General features: G+C 38.2%; 1 protein-coding gene across 1 annotated transcript in view; it reads left to right on the top strand.

Annotated features, from left to right (window-relative positions):
• Positions 1–23,359, top strand: part of LOC141442934 (modular serine protease-like) — a 33,236-nt gene that overhangs the window by 6,297 nt on the left and 3,580 nt on the right. The window contains exons 3-13 of the mRNA XM_074108126.1: positions 1,303–1,362; positions 1,823–1,939; positions 3,725–3,859; positions 6,182–6,362; positions 7,318–7,391; positions 8,493–8,695; positions 9,647–9,862; positions 15,659–15,820; positions 19,170–19,291; positions 20,282–20,458; positions 22,972–23,131. Coding sequence (XP_073964227.1) covers positions 1,303–1,362; positions 1,823–1,939; positions 3,725–3,859; positions 6,182–6,362; positions 7,318–7,391; positions 8,493–8,695; positions 9,647–9,862; positions 15,659–15,820; positions 19,170–19,291; positions 20,282–20,458; positions 22,972–23,131 — 1,607 coding nt within the window. The remainder of the gene's footprint in view (positions 1–1,302; positions 1,363–1,822; positions 1,940–3,724; positions 3,860–6,181; positions 6,363–7,317; positions 7,392–8,492; positions 8,696–9,646; positions 9,863–15,658; positions 15,821–19,169; positions 19,292–20,281; positions 20,459–22,971; positions 23,132–23,359) is intronic.

The raw sequence follows: 23,359 nt of genomic DNA, 5'->3' as shown, positions 1-23,359 counted from the left end.
GACTAAACTGACACCAGAATGTCTAAGAAGACAAGTTGACATGAAACCAAACATTCCTGAGTCCTGAGCATTGTACCGATAAGTTTCTGAAATTGCGAAACTTCCAAATTTTAAATTTAGCAACCACTGGTTTCCCGCAAGTCTCACGATGTCGTCAGTCCACCTGGTGGGAGGCCTGCATGTGGCGAATTTTCGTGGATTAAAGGCGTTCTAAGGGGAAGGCTTTTGTTCAGTTCCGGCTGATGGTGATGATGATGAAATTTAGCAAACAATACAACTACTGAATACTGAATTTCATATAACTTTGTTCTCTGTACAGTCGAACAAATTGAAATATTCAAGACCCAGGGTGCAACCTTTCAATAATCCATTTTACTATTATTTCTTAGACAAAAGTATGAGATGTCGACATGACACTAGTAGCATAAAGGTTCCACCCCGGGTCATGATTCAATTTGTTCGACTGTACATACCACCTTATCTACATAACCAACACTGGAAGGAGCCAGATATACTACTTCAAAGAAATTTCAATGATATAGGTAATTGTCAATTTACTGTCAATTTAGATTGCGAAAAATTAAGTAAGTACAAGTCAACGCACGTAAAAAGAGCTCTGGGTGGCTAGTGGAGGGGATACGTTTGCGCATCTGTCAACTAACAAGCCAATGGCGTAACGGCCGCGCGCGCGCTCCTTCGCCCCCTCCCGCGTCCCCCACTGCTCTGCCGCCAATTTGGTCCGTATTTCGCTCACTGCGCAGGTATATCGCCAGGAGCTCTTTTTACGTGCGTTGGTTTGTACCTACGATGACGAGCGAAACGAGCAGGATTTACGTATGTACATAATTTATTGAATCAGGCGTTACTTTGCGGAGGTCCATATCAATGAACTAAAATAGTTTCCTTGCTCACCCGCGACCTTCTTCTTTTTTTAAGGTCGCGGGTGAGCAAGGAAATTATTTTAGTTCATTTTTACGTATGTACAGTTATTGTGAACCCCAACGTGCGAGCCAAACGAGCGAAGCGAGAGCGCCGTGGTGGCCAGCGAAGCGCCAAGACCAGAGGCCGTTTTGCCTAACGTTTCTAATGCTCGCGATCACAATCAAATGACAGTTTTAGTATGCGAAAACTGTCATTTGATTGTGATTGCGAGTGTCAAAAACGTTACGCAATAGACCCTCTGATTGAGTTAGGAAATAATTTGGCCCTAACCAGTGCTGGTTGTGGAACATGGTATACGGGGAACGAGGGATAACACACGACGCCAATAAGTGTGCTAATGTTATTTCTGTGTTGTTTCAGAAGTAAATTAGACTTACGTGAAATAATACTGCATCGTTACAAACGGCAGACGGCATGTAGGTAAGTTGTAAGAAAATAATAAAAGCGGAAATAAGTTTTGGTAAAAAAATGCAAGCTTTTTTTCTGACTGTACTTATTTGGACTGTACTTGTATTGTCACCCAAACTACATTTGCATACCAAATTTCTAGTCGATGCCATTAACCGTTGAAGAGTTCCGTCCTGCGGAGATGATCCTGGCCGGACCACCAGGATGTCACTACCAGATTATTGTATAAGTAGTCACACAATTTACATAAGTATACTAAATTTCAAGTCAGTCCAACTAGTGGAAGTTCGTCGAATTTAACTTGCAAGATTTGATTTACAGACAGACAGACAGATAGACAACGGGACAGGTGAAACTAAATAAAAGCTTGAAATAAATATACTTACAAGTAGTTACAAGTCTTTTCTGTTTATCAGGTTTGTTAATTATACATTTCTGAAACACCTTTTAGATAACCTTTTATAAATTCCAGCAAGGGGGATTTCCACTGTCGCGACGGGACGTGCGTGACTTTCGATAAGAAATGCGACGGCCTCGTCGACTGCCCGGACGGTAGCGATGAGACCCACGCCCTCTGCCGGAATATACGGTACGTGTTTTTTAAAAGCACTTCATTCAATTATCTCATATTGAGAAGATAAAATAACCCCCACCATCAAATTTCATTTTTAACCGACTTCAAAAAAAAGGAGGAGGGGGAGGTCATCAATTCGGTTGTATGTTTTATGTTTGTTACCTCAGAACTCCGTCATTTATTTATTTATTTATTTATTTATTTATGAACCGATTTGATTTTTTTGCGGTTGTCTAGGAATGTCTTTAGTTAGGTCCCATAAGCACCAAATCAGGATCTGATGATTGGATCTTAAGGAAATCGAGGGAAATCTTCAAATGTTGTAGGGACACCTATAGTAAATTAGATATATTTAATAGTAACTCTTGCATTTGCTTTTGAAAATCATCATTTGGTGAAGTGGAACTGATGATGAAGTCCACAATTGACCATCGGAGTTACTACTCAATAGCAAGTATTATACGGGTTGAATTTTAATTACTTTGACACCACCGTTGCTAAGCAATTTATGCTCCTCGTAATGCATATGGTCAAACGGGTGGTGAAGCACCAGGACTCCTCAATAATGAACGTCGCTGCATCGGAAAAAGCAGTCTTTCGTAAAAGGTGACGAGCAGTTGATATAAAACTATTTTATCTTAGATTATTAACACTAAAAAGCGTTAAATTTTTTTTCACAAAAAATTGAACTGACTACAAAAAACCATGAAAATAATTTTCTACCAGTCTGAAGTCGGTCGATGCCTCATCACGACCCAGCAGGAGCCATTGAAGCCCAATATGAAGTGCGTAGGTGAGGTAGATGCTATAGGTCCACTCCTGCTGGCTCGTGCTGAGGCACCGACCGACTTCAGACTGGTAGAAAATTATTTACATGGTTTTTTTGTAGTCGGTTATTTTTTTGTTATACAGAAAACTGTACATAATTAATTATGCATGATTTTTTATGCAACATCCTAATATTTACATTTGTATTAATTTTTGGATACCTACATATTGAGCCCCGTGGCTCATTAAAAATTAAAATATATACATTAGGATGCATTCCAGGATTAAATAACATAGGTACTGATCTCACGAAGATCACACTCACGAAGGCGCGCTCATCCACAGCTAATTATCAATGTGCACGAGTAAACCTCAAACTTAAACGTTGTCTTAGTCTCAGTGTGCGTGACTGACGGTACTCTTACGACTGAGGACACGTTCGAGCTACGCACACATAGACACCAAGGCGTGTGTGAACAGATTTGTACTTTATTGAATCAGGCGTTAAAAGTACTTTGCGGAGGTCCATATCAATTAAAATTAAATACCTAAAACTATCCTAACTATACTTGAAATACCTACATAAAACAAAGGAAAAAAAACTTAACAAATTATTTAAAATAGCCCCCTTAGGCAAGGTTCCGAGGATGCTGGCAGCGTTGCCTCTGTGTTAGCTAAGCATCTTTGTCCGAGGAAGCTGCCAGCTCATTGAATATTTAATGAGGGTTTTCACGGAGGCGAATGTGGTGGTAATCATCGTATGGTAATCAAGTGGTGATAATCGGTGAAAAAAAATACATTATGATAATGTTCTTATTTTATTTTATTTCTATTTCTATTTATACTTATTCAAAAAATACACCTAATTTTTGGGACTACTGAATTAAATTAATCGTAAATATCCGATATTTTGATAATTACTAAAAATATCCGATATTTTCAAACTCTAGGCTTAATCAATCTGTTATCTCCTCCCCCGGAACATACCTACGCACGACTTAGAACTTCAAATACCTAATTTTGGTTTTCCAGGTGCCCGTCGAACCTGTTCCGGTGCACTTACGGCGCATGCGCGGACGGTACCGCAGCCTGCAACGGCATCAAAGAGTGCGCCGACAACTCGGACGAGCTACTGCCCAAGTGCAGGAACGAGGTGGAAGAAGTCCGGTTAGTACGAGTACCTACCTACCTTTTCTCTGTAAAGAAACAGGCAAGCGTTAGACTACAATCACGTCTGTTGGTAAGCCACGATGGAGCACGCTTGTCTATAGACATTATAATAAATCGAAAATACAAACCGAGACATGGATGCACAGAAAAACCAGAAGAAGAGACCAGCACTGGTGTAGCAGTGGTGTAGGGGTTAAAGCACGCAGCACGGAATACTGAGGACCTGGGTTCGATTTCCAGTGCTGGTCTCTTTTTCTGGTTTTTCTGTGCATCCATGTCTCGGTTTGTATTTTCGATATGGTTTCACGGGATACCCGTAAAAGTAACAAATTTGGAGTTGAAATAAAAAATACAAACTGTCTCACAGTTTGGCGAACATTTAATTTAAGGTACAATGTATTTGCATTTTTTATTTAAATAAATTAAAAAAAAAAAAATACTCCAAAAACCAGTCATCATTATAATAAATGCCAATTCACCCTCAATTATAAGACGGTCAGAGGCCTATTCTAAACTACAAGGTACAATTCACAAGCGGTAGTCTCTTTTCAATGCATAATGTTAAACAAAGCCTACCTACTTGTAAATTGTAACTTGAACTGGTAGCTTCGTGAAATTTAATAGGCACAGATTGTTACAATCATGGAAACAGACGCATGAGACGCTGGCAGGGCATTCCACTCCTCAGCTGTCCGGATAATAAAGGACGAGCGAATACGCTTTACCTATGCGAATTTTACACCTTATCCCTTCTTCTTAAAGTGCCACTCCATTACTGGAGGTTGGCCGTTAGTTCTGAAAATGTATCCCTGGCTAATCCCGGCCCACTGCCTTATATTCCCCAGCCATGATTTTTTCCGCATTCCATGGCCGCTGTTATTTTGCGCTTGCGCCTTGTATTTTGCCCATTATTCATCAGCAGCTGATATCTGTCATGGCCAATGGCACAGTAACAAAATCCTAGTAAGAACTAAAAATATGGCTTCTATTCAATCAGACATGTGCGAGGATGTTTGTCATGAATCAAGGTTTACCCTTGAAATGTCGACAAACTTTTAATCGAACATCAGATAAAAGTCAACGTTTCCTATTTTTTCATTTCATCGAATATTTATTAACTCGAACGATTAAAATAAGTATTTTTAAAACACCGATTTTTAATTTCTGGAAATATTATTTAATAGATAGTTTATATAGCAGAACTTCATTTCATATTTTATTATTTCATACTTTTTTGAATGAAATGTATTTATTTATTTATTTTTATAGTGATTTATTTTAGTTAGGATCACAGTTCCAACCTAACCTAACCTATTTTTCTGATAGCAATTTATTTTTGTTGGGGCCACAGTTCTAACCTAACCCAACCTGCTTTTCGGGTAGCGATTTATTTTTCTGGTGTTTTATAATACTACGTCGAAGAAATAAACAGCGATATTTAGTTGTTCTGTCTCATGAATATTTGATGAAATGTTTTTTAAGCAAATAATAATCCTTGTACTGGTTGTTCTAATAATTATTTTAATATGTAATGAATAGTCGATGAAGTGAAATTACTCCAAGAGAAAATATTAGTATTGAATATTCTATGAATTGTTTTCAAAAAAACGAAATTCGATAAATAGTATGTCAACATTTCAAGGGGCACCCATGAATCAATTTATCTATGCTTCTATATCCTTGCTTAGCGCATCTCTAGTGGAAACAGCTCAGCGGAGCGAAGTTTTTATCTATGCAAAACAAGATAAGAATTTGAGCAAGGAATGTATTGCGACGGATGTCTTGCGAAATGCTAGATATTTTATCATTAAATTACATTGTAAATCTGTTTAAAAATATACCTACATATATATAGGTAGGTACCCCGTTGAGTTTCTTGCCGGATTATTTCTCAACAGAAGTTTTTCCGAACCGGAGGTAGTTTTTTTTGACATTCAAAGGTGCTTGTTATAACACTTATAACATAAATTGAATAAAAATATTGACTTTGACTTTTGACTTTGACTCAGTCCACCTCACTGCACCCTGCTTGCGTATTTGAAAAGAGCCCGCTACTTGCTTATTTGTTCTACCAAATAAACTGTCCATTAAATAATATTTCCAGAAATTAAAAATCGGTGATTTAAAAATAAACATTTTAATCATTCGAGGTAATGAATATTCGATGAAATGAAAAAAATAGGAAACGTTAAAAAAATAGAAAAAAATGAAAAATTAGGAATCTGGTGGTAACACAGCCAAAGTCGTGGAAATTGGTAGTTATTCCTATATTTTCTGATTCGTTAAATACGGTCGGTACTCGTTTCATGTTTAATTCAGTGGCCGGTTTACCTGCAAGAATGGTGAGACCATTGACTCCACCGACCACTGCGACGGCGTGGCGAACTGCAGCGATGGCTCCGACGAGACGATCGAATCGTGCGCTGGAAAGCGCTGCCCGTCGTACCTGTTCCAATGCGCATACGGCGCTTGCGTTGATAACGGCGCAAACTGTAATGGGGTAAGATTTTACAACACTTCTTCACGTCTTTAAAACGTTTTCAAACATTTTAAAAACAGAATCAACCAAAAACTTTTCTATACAAGTATCGAAACTACATACAAAAAAACAGAGTATCTGTTAACGTTGTATATTAAAAGACAAAAATTTCATTATACTTAAATGCGAAATGTTGTAAGTCTGTATGTTTGTTTGTTACCTACCTCTTCACGTGTCCGCTGAACCGATTTACATGAAATTCGGTATACAGATAGTACAAGTCCGGAGAAAGACATAGAATACATTTAATCCCGGTAAATTAAATACTTAGTTCCCACGGGATAGCAATAAACGAGTTCTACGTAAACGGAGTCGCGGGCAACAGCTAGTTAATGAATAAACGAAATTTATATTGGTGTATTCAATATTTTAATTCGAATTAAGTTTGGACTGTAGGTACACTAAAAAAAAACAATTTATTAAATGACTTCCTAAAGCGTGCACTATAAAGAGCCTATTTTCCTTCTGTCCATTCCTATCCTGAACAGACTGTAGCTGTTATAAATGTTATATCCATTCATACTATCCATACTAATATTATAAATGCGAAAGTGTGTGTGCTTGTATGCTTGTGGGTTTGTGTGTTTGTATGTTTGTCCGTCTTTCAGGTCGAAACGGAGCGACTGATCGACGTGACTTTTGGCATAGAGATAGTTTAATGGGCCAGAGAGTGGCATAGGCTACTTTTTATCCCGAAAAAATGCACAGTTCCCGAGGGTACAGCGCGCGATAACCGAATTCTACGCGGGCGAAGCCGCGGGCAAAAGTTAGTAGCGTTATATAACACTTATACCAGCCAGTGTGGGAGCACCATAGCTCGCTGCGCGAATCGCACAAATCGCCAGTGTAATAACACTCTTTTGGAAAAACTTGTATTAAAACGAAATGTTTAACAAAAACTTTTTTGATTCATCAGAAAACAGATTGCATCGATGGCTCCGACGAGGCCGATGATTTGTGTAACCGGACAACCATCGCTACTACCTACAGGTGAGTCGAGTTTGTCTTCCTAGACTTTACCCGCGACTTCGCTCGCGTTAGCCATGAAGATGCTGACAAACTTGAGCATTCAGTTGTGTCCTTCAACCATCTTTTACCATTACGTTGGCAGTGTCCTTGCTGCCAGTATTTGCGTACGTTTTTGAATAAAATTGGCTACTACAGCATGAACACATGAACGGGTGAACAACCGTAGCCATCTCGTCCAATAATTTTAGTAGTCGCTGTAGCTGAAATCGGCCAGGAGCTATATTCTCTACTATGCTATGCTATACTATACTATGTATGTAATGATATACTCGTAATGAATAAAATCCTACTTATATTGGGTTAAGATGAGCATAAATTGTTTAGCAACTGTGTTAAAGTAATTGATATTAAGCCCGTGAAGTACTTGTTATTGAGTAGTAGCTCTGTTAGTAAAATGTGATCTTTATCATCAGTTCCACTTCACCAAATGATGATTTTCAAGAGCAAATGCACGAGTTACTTACTACTAAATTCAAAATACCATCGGTTGTCATTGCAATATTTGAAGAATTCCTTCGATTTCCTTAGGATCCAACCATCAGATCCTGATTTTATGCTTAATATGGGACCTAACTGAAACAATTCCTAAACGAACTAAAAAAAGTTTTTCAAATCGGTATAAATGAATGAGTTCTGAGGGTTCTGAGGTAACAAACATAAAAAATACAACTGAACTGATAACCTCTTCCTTTTTTGAAGTCGGTTAAAATAGGATAGTTCCCTCTTTTTAGGGTTTTTCTCAAGATGCCGTCGTACAATTTAAATTTTGGGGAGTTTCAACAACTATTTATTATATATTTTCATCTAAATGCGTCCGTACCACCTATTGCACCGTATTGCACCTGTACAACGACTGACAAACGCCATAATAAGTAGGTAGTGTGTGACAACGCTCTACGAAGCCGAAATTAGCCAAGTCTCTTTCCAAAGACCGATGTGCACTTTATAGCCGGGTACTGTGCCCATTTGGCCACCTCTTCCTATTTACTCACCACATGCGAAGCAAATAATTGCTACATATAATTTTATTTCATTCCATTTCAATTGATTTCTTATCTTCAGACCAGCTGGAGCTTGCGTCCTACCAGAGTACCCAAAGCATGGAAAATACATAGTCAAAGGTATACCTAATGCCAAACCGCATCAGAGTTACCAATCAGCAATTTTGACTGTGACCTGCGATCCTGGATACGGAGTGGTAGGCATCAATACCACTTATTGCTTCAGCGGGAATGACTGGCTGGGATCTGTGCCCACTTGCAGCAGTAAGTACTTTTTGGAAATTTTAACTTAATAATTTTCAGGGTTGCGCAGTCAACTAGGAACCCTTATAGTTTCGCCATGTCTGTCCACGGCTAAGCTTTAGAGTTAGTACTAGAAAGCTATAATTTGGCATGAATAAGTATACACATAAGTCACGCCGACAAAATGGTAAAATGAAAAAATCTAAAAATTTTTTTTGGTTCCCTCCCACTGTGGGGGTGTTTTTTCTATTCAGTAATTTTCATTAAAATCAAGCGGTCACCCAAAGAAAAATTTGAAAGAATTCAGATTGGTACTACTTAAATATATCAAAACAAGAAAAATTATAGCGGCTAAGATTGCTTGAGAATTGTTAGTAGTTTAAGAGTATATAGCAGCCTAGGGTATAAAACAGGTATACCTAAACTCACAATATTTTAGACTATCGTGGTCATTACTAATTTTATTAATTCAATTTGGGTTTTGTTCCGCGTACCTTGATTTTACCGACCTTGCTTCGACGCGGACAAAACCCGAATTTAATCCATAAAATTACTTGATTTTTTCGTCATGGCTACGGAACCCTCTTGGACGTGTCCGGCACGCTCTTGGCCGGTTTTTATAGATAGAAGGAAGGTGAGACAGAGGAAGGTCAAGATTGATCTATTTTGACTAGGTGATGAAGAAGTGGGTTTTGTGTCGTATCAGGAAGTCTAATAGCGCTGGTCGAAGATCGTGCGGAGTAGCGGTTATTCTACCGACAAGAGCGTGGTCTTAAATTTAAGAAGAAAATATTTTTTACTGTAGGTTATTTGAGAAGACAGCAGATAATTGACACTATAAAATGTTTGTTTGTTCATCATCAAAAGTTATACCGTAAATTAAGGATGCATCAGAAAAAAAAAACCAATTAATTTGCAGGAGAAAATGACAATTTAAAGCTGCATTAATTAGAACCCATTCTTCAATTCCAGGATTCTGCAAGGTGACCCCACATCCGAGCGTCAATTACAAATGCAAAGTGACAGGGGAGTACGGACTGCATGGCACTCGGTTATGCCACGAGTATGAACCCAGCGGCACTGAAGTCATACCGGAGTGCAACCGTCCAAACTACCACCACAGCGGCTTCCTCGCCCACATGCACTGCATTGACGGCAATTGGGACTCTACTGCTATCTGTCAGCCAGGTACCACCAGCGTTGGAAGTAACATTACTATCATAGTTAATGATAAAATCTACGTTTACGTAAGTGGCACTGACTATTCTATATCCATAGGCAACGCAGTAGAAGTACACACGCATCAAAATGTTACCCAACTTTTTCCTGTTTTCCAACCATCGCCTGTCACATCAATACCATCTGAGAAACCCATATCAGCTCCCACTGTTTCTCCCAAACCTTCAACTGAGGCACCTGTTGCTTCTACACCTTCGCCTATCATAGCGAAACCAAGTACACCAGTTCTTCCTACCAGAGTACCTACTACGAATTATGATACCATTTGGTTTCCCAATGAAGAAGCTTCTATATCTCATGTTGTTAACGCACCGGTTGCAGCTGTGACCCCCGTGGACACAGGAGATTACTATTTTGATCAATTAGACGAATCTTGGTGGAGGATTGGGTCCTAAACACTAACGCTAAAGACTAAACCCCAGACGAATAATAGGCGCAACTTATCCTCTAAAAGAGTAACGTGACTGAATGACTAACTGGCAGACAATACAGCCTAAACCGCTGGAGCTAGAGATTTGAAATTCGGCAGACATATCATCTATTTTAATAACTAACGGGATAGAAAACTAGCCAATTTTGACTACACGGGAATGGAGTCGCGAAAGAATCATAAATCATAATACGATATACATCAAAGAACTGAAATGCCAAACCCCAGCGAGAAAATGCTGTAAAAAACGTGCCATGTCTCGAATGCAATAATTTGAATGTAATAATAAGTAGTGAAATCTTAAACAGACAAGCCATTACGTGAATGCAAAAAAACGAGTAATTGTAGCTAAAATGTGGCCTTTTATGAATTATGCCGTTGAAAATATTGCGGACATTGTTATTATAACGTGCTCTCTTTGTTATTAAGATGTCCTAGGTTCATGAGAATTAAATTTTTTATAAACAAATTATCACAATGGAGACTAAATTTGCACAGAATGTTTTTGCTGGGGTTGAGTACATATTAAAATTAGATTTTTAACAGGAACTTATTCATACTTTCGAATGGAACTTTCACGAGTTTGATATCAAAAATCGGTAACAAAACAATATTTTGATGTAAGAGAAAATTATCCAGTAAATAAAAAACCAAAGACTATGCATTTTAGTGTACTGTGACGATAGGTAATTCTCAAACTTAAGAGCAAAAGTAATGTATGGCACTGTAATTTCTCGATTTCCTTTTCTATTTAGTATTAAATAGTGCCGTAAAGTTCACATTAAGTCTCTTTTGTACCTACTGCTTTCTCTAATCTTGAAAATATTTCAATAACTTTTCTACGAGCATTGAGCATTGAGTTAGAACTGCGATCCCAACAAAAGCAAGTGTGACCACCATAAAAGTTGATTGAGTTTTGTTAAAACTACGATCCAACTAAAAGAAGTTCCTACATAAAATATTGATTGAATTATACTAAAACTGCGATCCTAACTAGTGGCTACCATAAAAGTTGTTTGAGTTACGTTAAAACTGCGATCCCAATTATCTCTCGTGGTCAAAAGAAAGTAAGATTATTAACCTTTGAGTCGATGAGATGACAAGTTTTTGTAAAGCTCTTCAATTATTTTTGATTCCTCAAAGATAAGGTGATAATAAATTAGGTACCTACCAATACTCATGAATATAAAACATATTTTTCATCACAGTTGCTCGTAAACAGTGATCAACATGCAGGCTACCTTGGTTGCAATCCCCCAAATAAAACCCTCGATGTCATGAAACCCAAGGTCGGTAAATGAGTTGTTGCGCGTACTAATTTTCTTGTCATGAAGCCCAATGTCGGTAAACGAGTCGTTGCCCGTACTGATACTGCTGCGCGCGCTGATCCTGCTGCGCGCTCAGCAGCAGGATCACACGCACACGCGGCGCAGGCGCATGCTGCGGGAGTAGGAGGGGGAGGGCAAGGGGCCAAGAGCGCAGCCTAAGTTATGGGCAATATTTGTAAGAATTATATTTTTTCTTTTACAAATATAAAATTTTACTCGCAAATGTGATGAAAAACATTATATGTCGCACCGGCGGTACTGAAATTACGAACATCGACTCATTAAAGCTCTCAGTCTTTGACTTCGGGCTTCTAATAGATTCACGTTCGTAATTCCTTATTTACCGCCCTTACGACACAATGTACTATTATGCATAAATAAACAATAAATTTGATTTATTTGTTTATAATGAAATTGCACGGTACTGAATGTTACACTATAACATAGTAATGGTGTTGCAATATCACTATGTTTAATTTCTTATATTTACCTAAATAATAAAGATTGATTCTCTTCCAAAAAATTGTACACATTTTAAGCATATTCTCAAAATTAAATTAATCACTTATTTTGTTTCCAATGGGTATAACAAAACAAATTATTAGTTTACTAATAATATGTGCAAGAAATATATTATATACTCGTATGAGATCATGACTTTGACACCTCTATCTATTTATTTACTTAATTATATTTACTATAATATTCTACTATCGTTTAAATAATATTGAACTGTATATAACACTTATTTACTGAAAAATCTTTTAATTATTTTCTAAATACGCAGTCCTTTTGTTCATTCTTAATTTTGTCCAATACTTTATTGTAAACATTTACAGATTTATAGATGTAAATAGTACATAATGGTTTTCCATTGTAATTTTTCGGAAAATTTCATATTTATTGTGCTCTCTTATTAGCTTTAGATCCATCGTTCAGCCGTACATTCACGCACACATTCAGACTGAATAATTAAGTTCCATATTATAATGATTGACAATGACAATTCCAATAATTGACACTTCGGATGCTGTCGTATTCCGATTGAAATCCGACTTATCCCGATAGAAAATATTATAGGAGACCGAGGAGAGTTGTAACAGAAGAGAGTACTGACAGAGGAGAGTAACGACAACGTAAATTTTTTCGAACTTATTAACTTCAATACTTAAATTGTCAGTACTCTCCTCTGTCACAACTCTCCTCGGTCTCCCCTATGCACTACGCCTGTATAAAGGTGTTCTAGAACACATACTTTTTTTGGTTTGGGAATAAAAAAATTAGCTATTTTTATTGTACTGTTAACAGGATGGATTTTTGTATTTTTTTTTAATAAATAAAAGTTATTTAGATAAAAACTTTTTGTTTATTTTCACCCTAATCCATCCTTTTAGCATCCTACCTTATAAAAAAAAGTTTTGCTAGGTTACATTTTTAATACGGGCTTTTTTGCTGACTGTACTTTTTCTAAATGAACTTGCACAATGACAATCTAAACTACATTATTGTTCCAAATTTCAAGTCGATTCCAATAGCCATTGAGGAGTTCCCCCATGCGGAAACGATCCTGGCTTGACCACTAAATTATTGTAGTCACCAGGTTTACATAAATATGTCAAATTATAGTCAATCCGAATGGAAGTGGGTCAAATTTAAGTTGCAAGATTTGGCCCGTACATACATACTAGCACAGAGTACATATATATAAGCCACATATTTATTTTCCCAACAACCTGTTACGAGGTTTATTGCAAAAGACGGTTATCGCAAAAATTTTAATCATAAATGACTAAAACCATGGAAAACATGAAAAGTGTGATTCTGAGTAAGAAGAACCCAAAGTGACCAGGCCTAGCAGAGCAGAACATACATCTGCGATAAAATTCAATTGTATGAGTGAGGTTCCTGATCCCACTGGGCATGCGTGCGAACGGCGCCCAAACCCCCCATTTGAGGAGTCTATTGCCTGTAGTCATTAGCGGCGTTAGCCATTGCTGGTTACGCGGCATGACAGTAGATATTACGATCTTCTTTATTAGATCCAGTTCACCAAATGATACTTTATGAATGTAGGTAAATACTTTACTTGATGTTAAAAATGACAAAATCGTTATACATAAAGCACACCTTTAAAATTAGAGGGTTGACCTCGATTTCTCTTAGATCCTATCATCAGATCCTGACTTGGTGTCAATGGGACCACCGAGGAAGTATGTCCTTTAGAACAAAAGAAAGATTTTTGAAATTCTGCCCACTATTTGGCGGAGTTATCGCGTAAAACATACAGACAAATTTGAGAACCTCCTCCTTTTTTGAAGTCGGTTGATTATTAAAAGTACTTGCTTGTTTGAAATTGAAGTCGACTACCACTATTTTTAAGCACAAGTCAAAATACCGAAAAACCGGTTTTGTAGATTTCAATCTAAAAGGTAAAAAGGTAAAAAGTTACCGGTATCCATGCCGTAGATATCATCGACGAAAAAGGATGCAGCAGGATTTGAACCCAATACCTAATTGATTAATTCAAGTACTCTTGACGGAGGTTAATATAATGAACTACACGTGCACATCTATCCCACCTACCAGGCCCAGCTTTAACCATCTAGGCGCTCCGGAGTCACGCCTTTGATGTCCTTTTAAATACGTCAAGAGACGAAATGATGGTCTTGTTGGTTAGAAATAAAATACTCGCTCCTACGTGATACTGATAAGTCTATAATAGTACATTGTGTCTTAAGGGCGGTAAATAAGGAATTACGAACGAGAGTCTATTAGAAGCCCGCAGTCGCAGACTGAGGGCTTTAATGAGTCGATGTTCGTAATTCTAGTACCGCCCGTGCGACATACAATGTTTATCATCACATTTGCGAGTAAAATTTTATTCTAAAAGAAAAAATATAATTTTTCCAAATATTGGCGATACCTTAGGCTGCGCTCTTGGCAGCATCGCCCTCGCCCTACCTCAGCATGTGCCTGAGCCGCGTGTGCATGTGGTCCTGCTGCTACGCGATGCGCAGGCTACGCAGCGCAGCAGTATCAGTACGGAAATTTACTCATTGACCGACCTTGGGCTTCATGACAAGAAAATTTGTACGCGTAATGACTCATTTACCGACCACGGGTTTCATGACAAGTACATTACGGTCGAGGGTTTTATTTGGGGGGTTGCAATCAAGGTAGCCTTCATGTTTTGACACTGTTTACGAGCAAGTGTGATGAAAAAATTAATACGCTGAGTCTAGTTTTGCTTTAGATCAGGGTTTCTCAACTTATGGCTCCACGTACCCCTGTTAAAAGTTTATAGACGACAGCGAACCCCTACCCCAACTATATTTGAAATAAAAAAATACAAAAGACTCCAAAAACCAATCTTAATCATCTTGCCAGTCTTGCAGCCACCATCAAGTAAACCTTGTCGCGAACCCCCTACCGTCGAATAGCGAACCCCTAGGGGTTCGCGTACCCCACTTTGAGAAACCCTGCTTTAGATCGTTAAATATAGGTATTAAAAATGAGTGGTTAAGTTGAACTGGCGCGCACGGCGCCCTGTGGCACCTGGTGCCCCGGGCAGCTGGCACTAATTCCTATTCCTACTTAATATTATAAATGCGAAAGTTCGTGAGTAAATATGTGTGTGTGTGTATGTATGTTACTCCTTTACGCTGAAACGGCTGGACGGATTTGTATCAAATTCGATATGTAGATAGCTGAACATCTGGAATAACACATAGGCTACTTTGTATCCCGATATTCAAACGCGATCGGGATAAAATCTTAAAATCTTTGGCACGCATGTTTTTAAAGCAACGACAATGAAAACCACGATGTAATTATTGGGAACTCCCACGGAAATTTTGGTTTGTGATGTGACTCCTTCACGCAAGAACGGTTGGACTTATAGTATGTATGTAAAATATCGTTTTAAAGCATGTTAATTTGTACAATGTACTATTTTTTTTTTGCCTTATCATATATCTGCGACTTCAGAATGCGGTACACCGACCTCACGTGGCGAGCAGCTGGTCATAAACGGGGTGAGCGCCAAGCGCGGCGAGCTGCCCTGGCACGCCGGGATATACGACAAGACATACCACCCCACCATGCAGATCTGCGGCGGCTCTCTAGTCTCTACCACCGTCGTAATATCTGGCAAGTATACCATCCCAGCCTATATACGTCCCACTGCTGGGCACAGGCCTCCTCTCAGAACAAGAGGGCTTGGGCCATAGTTCCCACGCGGGCCCAGTGCGGATCGGGAACTTCACACGCACCATTGAATTGCTTCGCAGGTTTGTGCAGGTTTCCTCACGATGTTTTCCTTCACCGAAAAGCTCGTGGTAAATTTCAAATGTAATTTCGCACATGAATTTCGAAAAACTCAGAGGTGCGAGCCGGTGTTTGAACCCACGACCCTCTGCTTGAGAGACGATAGGTCAAACCACTAGGCCACACTGGCATCTGGCAAGTATAAATAAAATAAATAAATACCATGGGCCAAATTGATTGACACCAATTTACCTAGCCCTCCACCCCGACCGGAAATCGAACCCGGTACCTCCAGCTTCGTAGTCAGGTTCTCTAACCACTTGCCTATCCGGTCGTCGTTTATACAGGATGTAATCGTTAAGTGTAGCCAGGCGATTATTTCGTAAATATAACAGACATCAGAAAAATTAACCTGATATCGAAAGTAGGTTACCCAATGAGTAAAAATCACTTTAATAACTTTTTTTAAACCAGACATACTTAACCCAAATATTAACTTCACACCCTCCCATAGGTACATTTAAAGTAACATACATACGCCGTTAGTTGAAAAGCTTTAGTATAGTCATTTGACCATTATTATATGATTCATGAATTATTTAATTTTATGCACTTAGGTATCCATATCAATCAATTAGCATTTTCAAATTTTAAGAAAAAAACATTTAGAAACATTGAGGGGTTGTCAATGTATCTCCACAACAAGGGCCCCACTTCGAGCAACTGCTGTAAACAAGAATGAACTCCCTTAAAAAAGTAATGCTAGATTTATTATTCTATAAAAGATAGTTTTATAATTTTTTTACAGTTTATTCGTGTAAATAATGAATCTTAAACAGTTTTAACTCTTACGTAGGCAAACAGCCTCAAGGAACGTCGTCGTAGGTACTAAATGTATGGGAGCGCTTAAACTTAATATTTGTAATATTACTACTTTAATTTAATAAGTTTTTGGTAAACATTTCATTTTTAATACAAGTTTGTTTTTACTCTATTTGCATTGTCACCCAAACTACATTTGCATACCAAGTTTTTAAGTCGATGCCATTAATCGTTGAAGAGTTTCGTTCTGTGGAGACGATCCTGGCCGGACAACCATGATGTCACTACCAGATTATTGTATTGTCACGCAATTCACATAAGTATGCCAAATTTCAAGACAATCCGACTACTAGAAGTGGGTCAAATTTAACTTGCAAATTTTGACCCGCACATACAGCATTTAAAAAAGTTATGAATGTGCTTTTACTCATTGGATAACCTACTTTTGATATTAGTTTCAAGTTTTCTGATATCTGTTATATTTACAGAATAATCGCCTGGCTACACTTAACCACTACACCCATGTTGGCTTGTGACATGCACAGATGCGTTTCCAGTTGAACAAAACTTCTATGTGTTTTATGTGATTTGCAGGTGGTAGGACCTTGTGCAAGGTCCGCCCGGATTGCTACCACCATCTTGCTCGCTAATCCTGCCGTGAAGCAGCAGTGCTTGCACTGTTGTGTTTCGGCGTGGAGAGTAAGACAGCCGGTGAAATTACTAGCACTTGAGGTATCCCATCTCAGCCCTCTAGGTAGGCAACGCATCTGCAAAACCCCTGGTGTTGTAGATGTTTATGGGCGGTGATGATCTCTTACCATCTGGAGACCCACTTGCTCGTTTGCCATCCAGTCGAATAAAAAAATAATATTAAAAATAATATTGTGTATGAAAATTTTTAACAAGCTACCGAAAAGCATACGGGAGCTACCCCTGACTATATTTAAAAAAAAGTTAATGCAGATACTGTTGGAAAAAATATACTACAGTGTAGGCGATTTTCTGTCGCAAGATAGTTTCTAGTACAGTTGTTTTTAGTGTTAGCAAATGTAATTTGCATGCTAGTATAAGAAAATTGTACAAATAGCAGGATAAGAAACCTTTTGTCTCATTAACATCTAATGACAGTTGATGTAACTACTTATTCTATGCAAATAAATCTTAAATCTTAAATCTTAAAAAAAAAAAAAGTGAAAACTCTTACAGTACATCTCCATGTATACCTTCGTTATCTCACTAGATGGCTTGATTACCTAACAATAAGAAATCAAAAATATAAATATGTTTCTGGTCATCTTTGCTAATTGCACTTTTTTTTGATAATTACCTATCCGCTTAAAACATATATCATTGAGTTTCGCTTGTAGCGCCATCTAGATAATAATTTTCACAATCTCACAATCTGAGTGCAACCGACTGCAGGCGACAATCGCCCTAGAGATTTTCATGCAATGAGGGCTATCGCGTATGAATTCGCCACTAGAGGCGCTAGTGTAGCGTGAGGTCTCCGAAATGTCAAATCTCATAGTTTTTGGGTGAGCTACGCGGGTTTATTTAAAATTAGAATAATTTTGTGAATATTTTGCAATATCTGAAATTAATTATGGCAAATATGCGTTCCGGGGCAATAAATGTAAGTGTTTTGAGACAGTTTTGTCTTTCGGAAACCTTTGTCCTCCCTTTTTTCCGAACAAAACGGGGACTATGCAACACTGTGCCATGATCGATATTTTTATGGTACGGTTTTAAGGTGTATTAAATATGATTTTAATCTAAAATTTGTTTTCACGCCCGTAATAACAGACTTTGAAAGCCATACTTGAAAACCTCACGCAACAGTGCGCCATCTAGTGAGACAAAAAACGATAGCCCTCATTATGATCGTGGGTGTACTATGTAAGTACTTAAAGAACTAGTTCCTGACTGATTACTACAATGAACTATATCTAACTAAATGCTTTCATGGATACAGGTTACGTTTTTAAAATAAGTTTTTATTTTAGTAATTCCCTTCCCCATAATCCACATTGATTAGCGCTAGAAACTCGATATTCCCTAAGGGCCTATGCTAGGTTGGCTGACACGGTTTGCCTGTGGTTTACACGGAGCGGAAAGACCCCTATTAAAAATATATAGTATGAGCAGCGCTTAGTGCTACGCGAGCGACGGATTGGTCCAGTGCCACTACCATGAGATTACAGTAACGTACTCGATAGCGACGGCGTAAATTATTTGTAGATGCGCTGTACAATTCTCCATACAAATAAGTTACCGTCGCTATCGAGTACGGTCACTGTAAACTCATGGTACTTAATGCGTCCACTCTGTGCACCCGCGCCAGCTGCCGTCGGCCATTAAGCAGCGACCAACCCTCAGATATGACCTAGTCTTACCAGATATCTCTTTACAGCGGCACATTGCTTTTGGACAGCAGCGGAGAAGCTTGCATCGCCCAGTAATTACGCTGTGGCTCTTGGCAAAATATACCGACCCTGGAGCGAGGCCAGGGATAATGAGACGCAAAAGTCTGACGTAAGTTGCTGCTGTATGGTAACCTGATGGTAAGATTTTAGATTCCACCATCACAAGCGACGTAAGGCAAAGACGATGTAGCATGCTTATAGGTCTACGGTCGCACAGGGAGGAAAAAGAATTGGAGAAAAGTATCGTATGGCCGTGCCTTTGTTTTGCTCGACTTGGCGGGAGCACTCCTGTGCCTCCAGATCTGTCATTTATATTGAGAGCGCGTTGAGTTTTAAGTACTCTACCCATTACACCGTATCATAACATGACCTTAAACAACGTGTCAGGCAAAAATATATTCTTTGTATCGAAAAGTACAAGCTGTCGCGTGTCATGTATGCGTTTGACATTCCGTTCCTGACACCTTCCTATCACGGACATGGCACGATACGGTATAAGCTTGTTGTATACATATCTAAACTAGCAAAGCTTTAAGTTTGAAACTCATACGTAAGATATTTGAGGATTTACTATATAAATCAGACACTGTAGAAACAAGATTACTTTCAGTTCGTTCAATAGAAGAATATCCCAAAATCGTCTTTAAAAACAAACAAAATAGATGTTATTCTGTCCCGTCAGCGAGGGGACAAAAGTAGTACAGTTTAATAGAAGAAATGTTGTGTCACATTATACTAACAAAATAAATTACTAGGCAACCAAAACAAAATAAATAATTGATAATGTAGTCCATTCGAGACTCCGTCAAATCGAGAACTAGCCAAACGATTTAGCCGTATCGATATCTAGTTGAAACGAGATCTAGGCATAAGTATGTATACGTATCTAGTCCAATTACGATATTTAGTCGAACTGAGATCTGGACTTATAGATATCTAGGCTAATCGCGATTTAGTCGTATCGAATATCTAGTCAAATAGCGATGCCGCGATGTAGACTTATTTAGATACCCCGAATTTCTAAACAGTAACTTTATAATCTTCGGTCCTTGTTCAAACACTACTTGTTCACGGATAGTGTTACGTCTTTATATCTCAGGTCAGCAGCCTTAAGATTCCGGAACGTTTTATGGGTGAGGGAGGCCACTTCCAAGACGACATCGCGCTGGTTATCCTGTCGACTCCAATCGTCTACGCCACCTTCATCCGGCCCGTCTGCTTGGACTTCGACGTAACCTTCGACAAGAAACAACTCCAACCGGGGAAAATGGGGAAGGTGAGTTTACTTGAATTTGTTTAATTAAGGTCTCTGCCACGCCCCTAACCACTGCACCATATCAGCCATGACCGTAAGAGGAACGTGACAGGAACGGAATGTCAAGCGCGTACATGACACGCGGCGACGGTTGGTTAGGAAACGTGCTAGTGGGCATAGTCTCATACTTTACAATACAATAGTTTATTTTAAGTCAATAAATACCCGAGGTGGTTAGCCACCCGAGCTTTAGCGAGGGTGTCATTTACCCGAGGGTTTATATTGACTTTTAGTCTCGTGTTGAAAACTCTATTTTTCACCTCGATTGCGAGAAAAAATAGTCATTTCTGTGAAAGAATTAATGCGTTTCTTATTCCTTCAGTCAATTAATAATTTTCTTCAGTTAATAATTTTCACTATCACTTGACGACATTGTGAGAATAATCAATTTATTTAAATCGTTTATGATTTACGCTCCACAAAAATTTCAAAGTTTTCGCGGTAAGTATTTCCTCTAACCAGACACAGATATAACAAAATCACATACACAAACTGGAATAAATAGAATGGCGCCACCTTCAATGCGGAAAAAGCATAGAACTAAGACCACGTAGACTAAGAACGTAACATTTTCGTCATGAAAATAAACTAAGCAAGTAAGTACTGGCTGTTTGAGTTTATCTAAATCACTCGAATCGAAGTAAATAAAAAAAAAATTTACTCCCTAGGTACTAAAGTACTCACTTTACTCCCGCCTCGTAAGGCTATATTGACGTACTTTTAGAGCATGAGAAGTGAAAAGAATATATTTTTGCCTGACACGTTGCTATTACGATCATGGTATGATGCGGTGTAAGTATTCAGTATTTATTTATTGCAATTCCTTTTACAAAAAAAAAAATATAAAAAATTATGCCCTGTTGGGCCATAGCTATTTTAAAATTAATTACATTAATTAACTTACACATAACATATTATGCTATTTTAACCACATGTAATTCTTAAAAAATAAATGAAATGAAATATTTATTTATTTGCTTTATCACTATGTGGATAAATACGATGTTGGAATTTCTTATAAGGTATTAACTTATAAAAGTGTCAATAGTGCTAGCTGCCCTCTAACAGTAGGCATGCAAAAATTTGACTTAAATCTAGGTTACAAAATTAATTAAGATCAAATATCAAAACTGCAAAATGTCATACACAATCGAAAACAAAATTATCATTATAAATCAAAATCAATATCATAAGAATTGTCACAATAGAATTAAAATAAAATAAATGTCGTATGTAATCAAAACTATTCCCTTAAATTAAAAAACTCATTGAGGCTATAAAAATTGTAAGCCATAAGCCAATTTAATAAAAATGATTTAAATTTTCGCATTGGCAACTCTAATAAGGCAGGCGGTAGGCTTAGGAAGAGGTTTGCATATTACTAACACTTAAAATTAACTTTAGGTAAGGTATCTAAATAAACTAAGTATACATCTATCTTCGGGACCTTGCCAAAGGCTTGCTCTTTAAGTAATTTGGTAATTAAGTTTTGTCAGCAAGTGCCTTGAGCCAGGCTTCATTTCATCGCAATAATTGCGATCATCGAATACAGGTGAGAGACAAGAGACAGAACCGGCACCAAGGCGGTTCTGCACCAACATCTGCAGACTTGTCTTGTCAGGCCCGTGGACGAACATGTCGCTCTCGCATCGGTCTATTCAGCCACCAAAGACTTTAAATGCCAAAATTCGTCGGGAACAGACGCGTAGGCCTGATTAATTTAGTTTTAGGTTTTATTTTATTTTATGTTAGTATTTTAAGTTTAGGATAGGTAGTTTTATGAATTTTCTCAAAAATGTCTGTTAAAGTTGACATTATTCTTTACATATCAGAAGGTGAAGTACATAGTTTATGGTCAGCGAAAAATTAAAAAGTTAAAAAGATTGCAGGCGCGCTAGCTCGACAATAATAAATTAGCGCGCCTGCAATAAGTCACTTTTTTTTTAAATAGTTAAAAAGGCCATGGAAATGTTAGCACAAGTCGTATACAGCAAAGTCTAATGGCCGGTATCAGATATTTTGTTGGAACTCAGGGCTTTTTTTATTGGGTCTGAAAAAGCTTGTGGTATTTTCGGTAGAAAAATACACCTGCAGTTTATTTTTAATGAAAAAAAGGCGGAAAAGCATAAGAAAAATATTGGAATAAAATTAAATGTATATATATTTTGAGAAAAAGTTTATTCTATTTCAGAATTATTCACCATTTTTGAGATAAAAATTATATTAGTCTCGGCTGGAATAGCAATAGCTGGCTTCGTATTAGTTGAACGGACTCGCAAGCTCGTCCGTTTAATACTCATACTCAGCCAGCAATTGCCTACTTCCAGGCAACGACAATAATCTACTATTAATGCTTAGTATTTATATCGTTATTCATTCGAACTAATATAGTGTGCCAGTGGATGGACATAAGGACAGTAGGCTCATTTACGCGACCGAACTTTACTTTCACTGACTATGATTCGTTGCTCTAGGTTTCTGGTTGGGGCCTGACATCACAAGATGGCCCTGCCTCCCAAGTGCTGTTGACGACGGAACTTCCGTACGTGAGCGTCTCACAGTGCATCGCCGACCTGCCCTTCGACTTCAGGGCCTACATCACTAGCGATAAAATATGCGCCGGCACTATGAACGGTAAGTGCCTACCTTTATCCTATCAAAACCTTCTCTCTTGAGCTGGGTCCACATTTGCATCATTTTGTCGTATCGACACGTGGACGCAAAAACAGCGCGATCATGCGACGCGCCGTATCTGATCGCTCGGGATCGATGTTGATACGCCTAAGTATATTATATACCCCGCACACTCGCGATCGTGTCGCGACGTGTTTTGATACTGTATCACGATACGAAGTTATGATT

The sequence above is a fragment of the Choristoneura fumiferana genome, chromosome 26, assembly GCF_025370935.1.
Source record: "Choristoneura fumiferana chromosome 26, NRCan_CFum_1, whole genome shotgun sequence".
In the NCBI taxonomy this organism is placed as follows: Eukaryota; Metazoa; Arthropoda; class Insecta; order Lepidoptera; family Tortricidae; genus Choristoneura; species Choristoneura fumiferana.
This window is presented reverse-complemented; position numbering and strand designations above follow the sequence as displayed.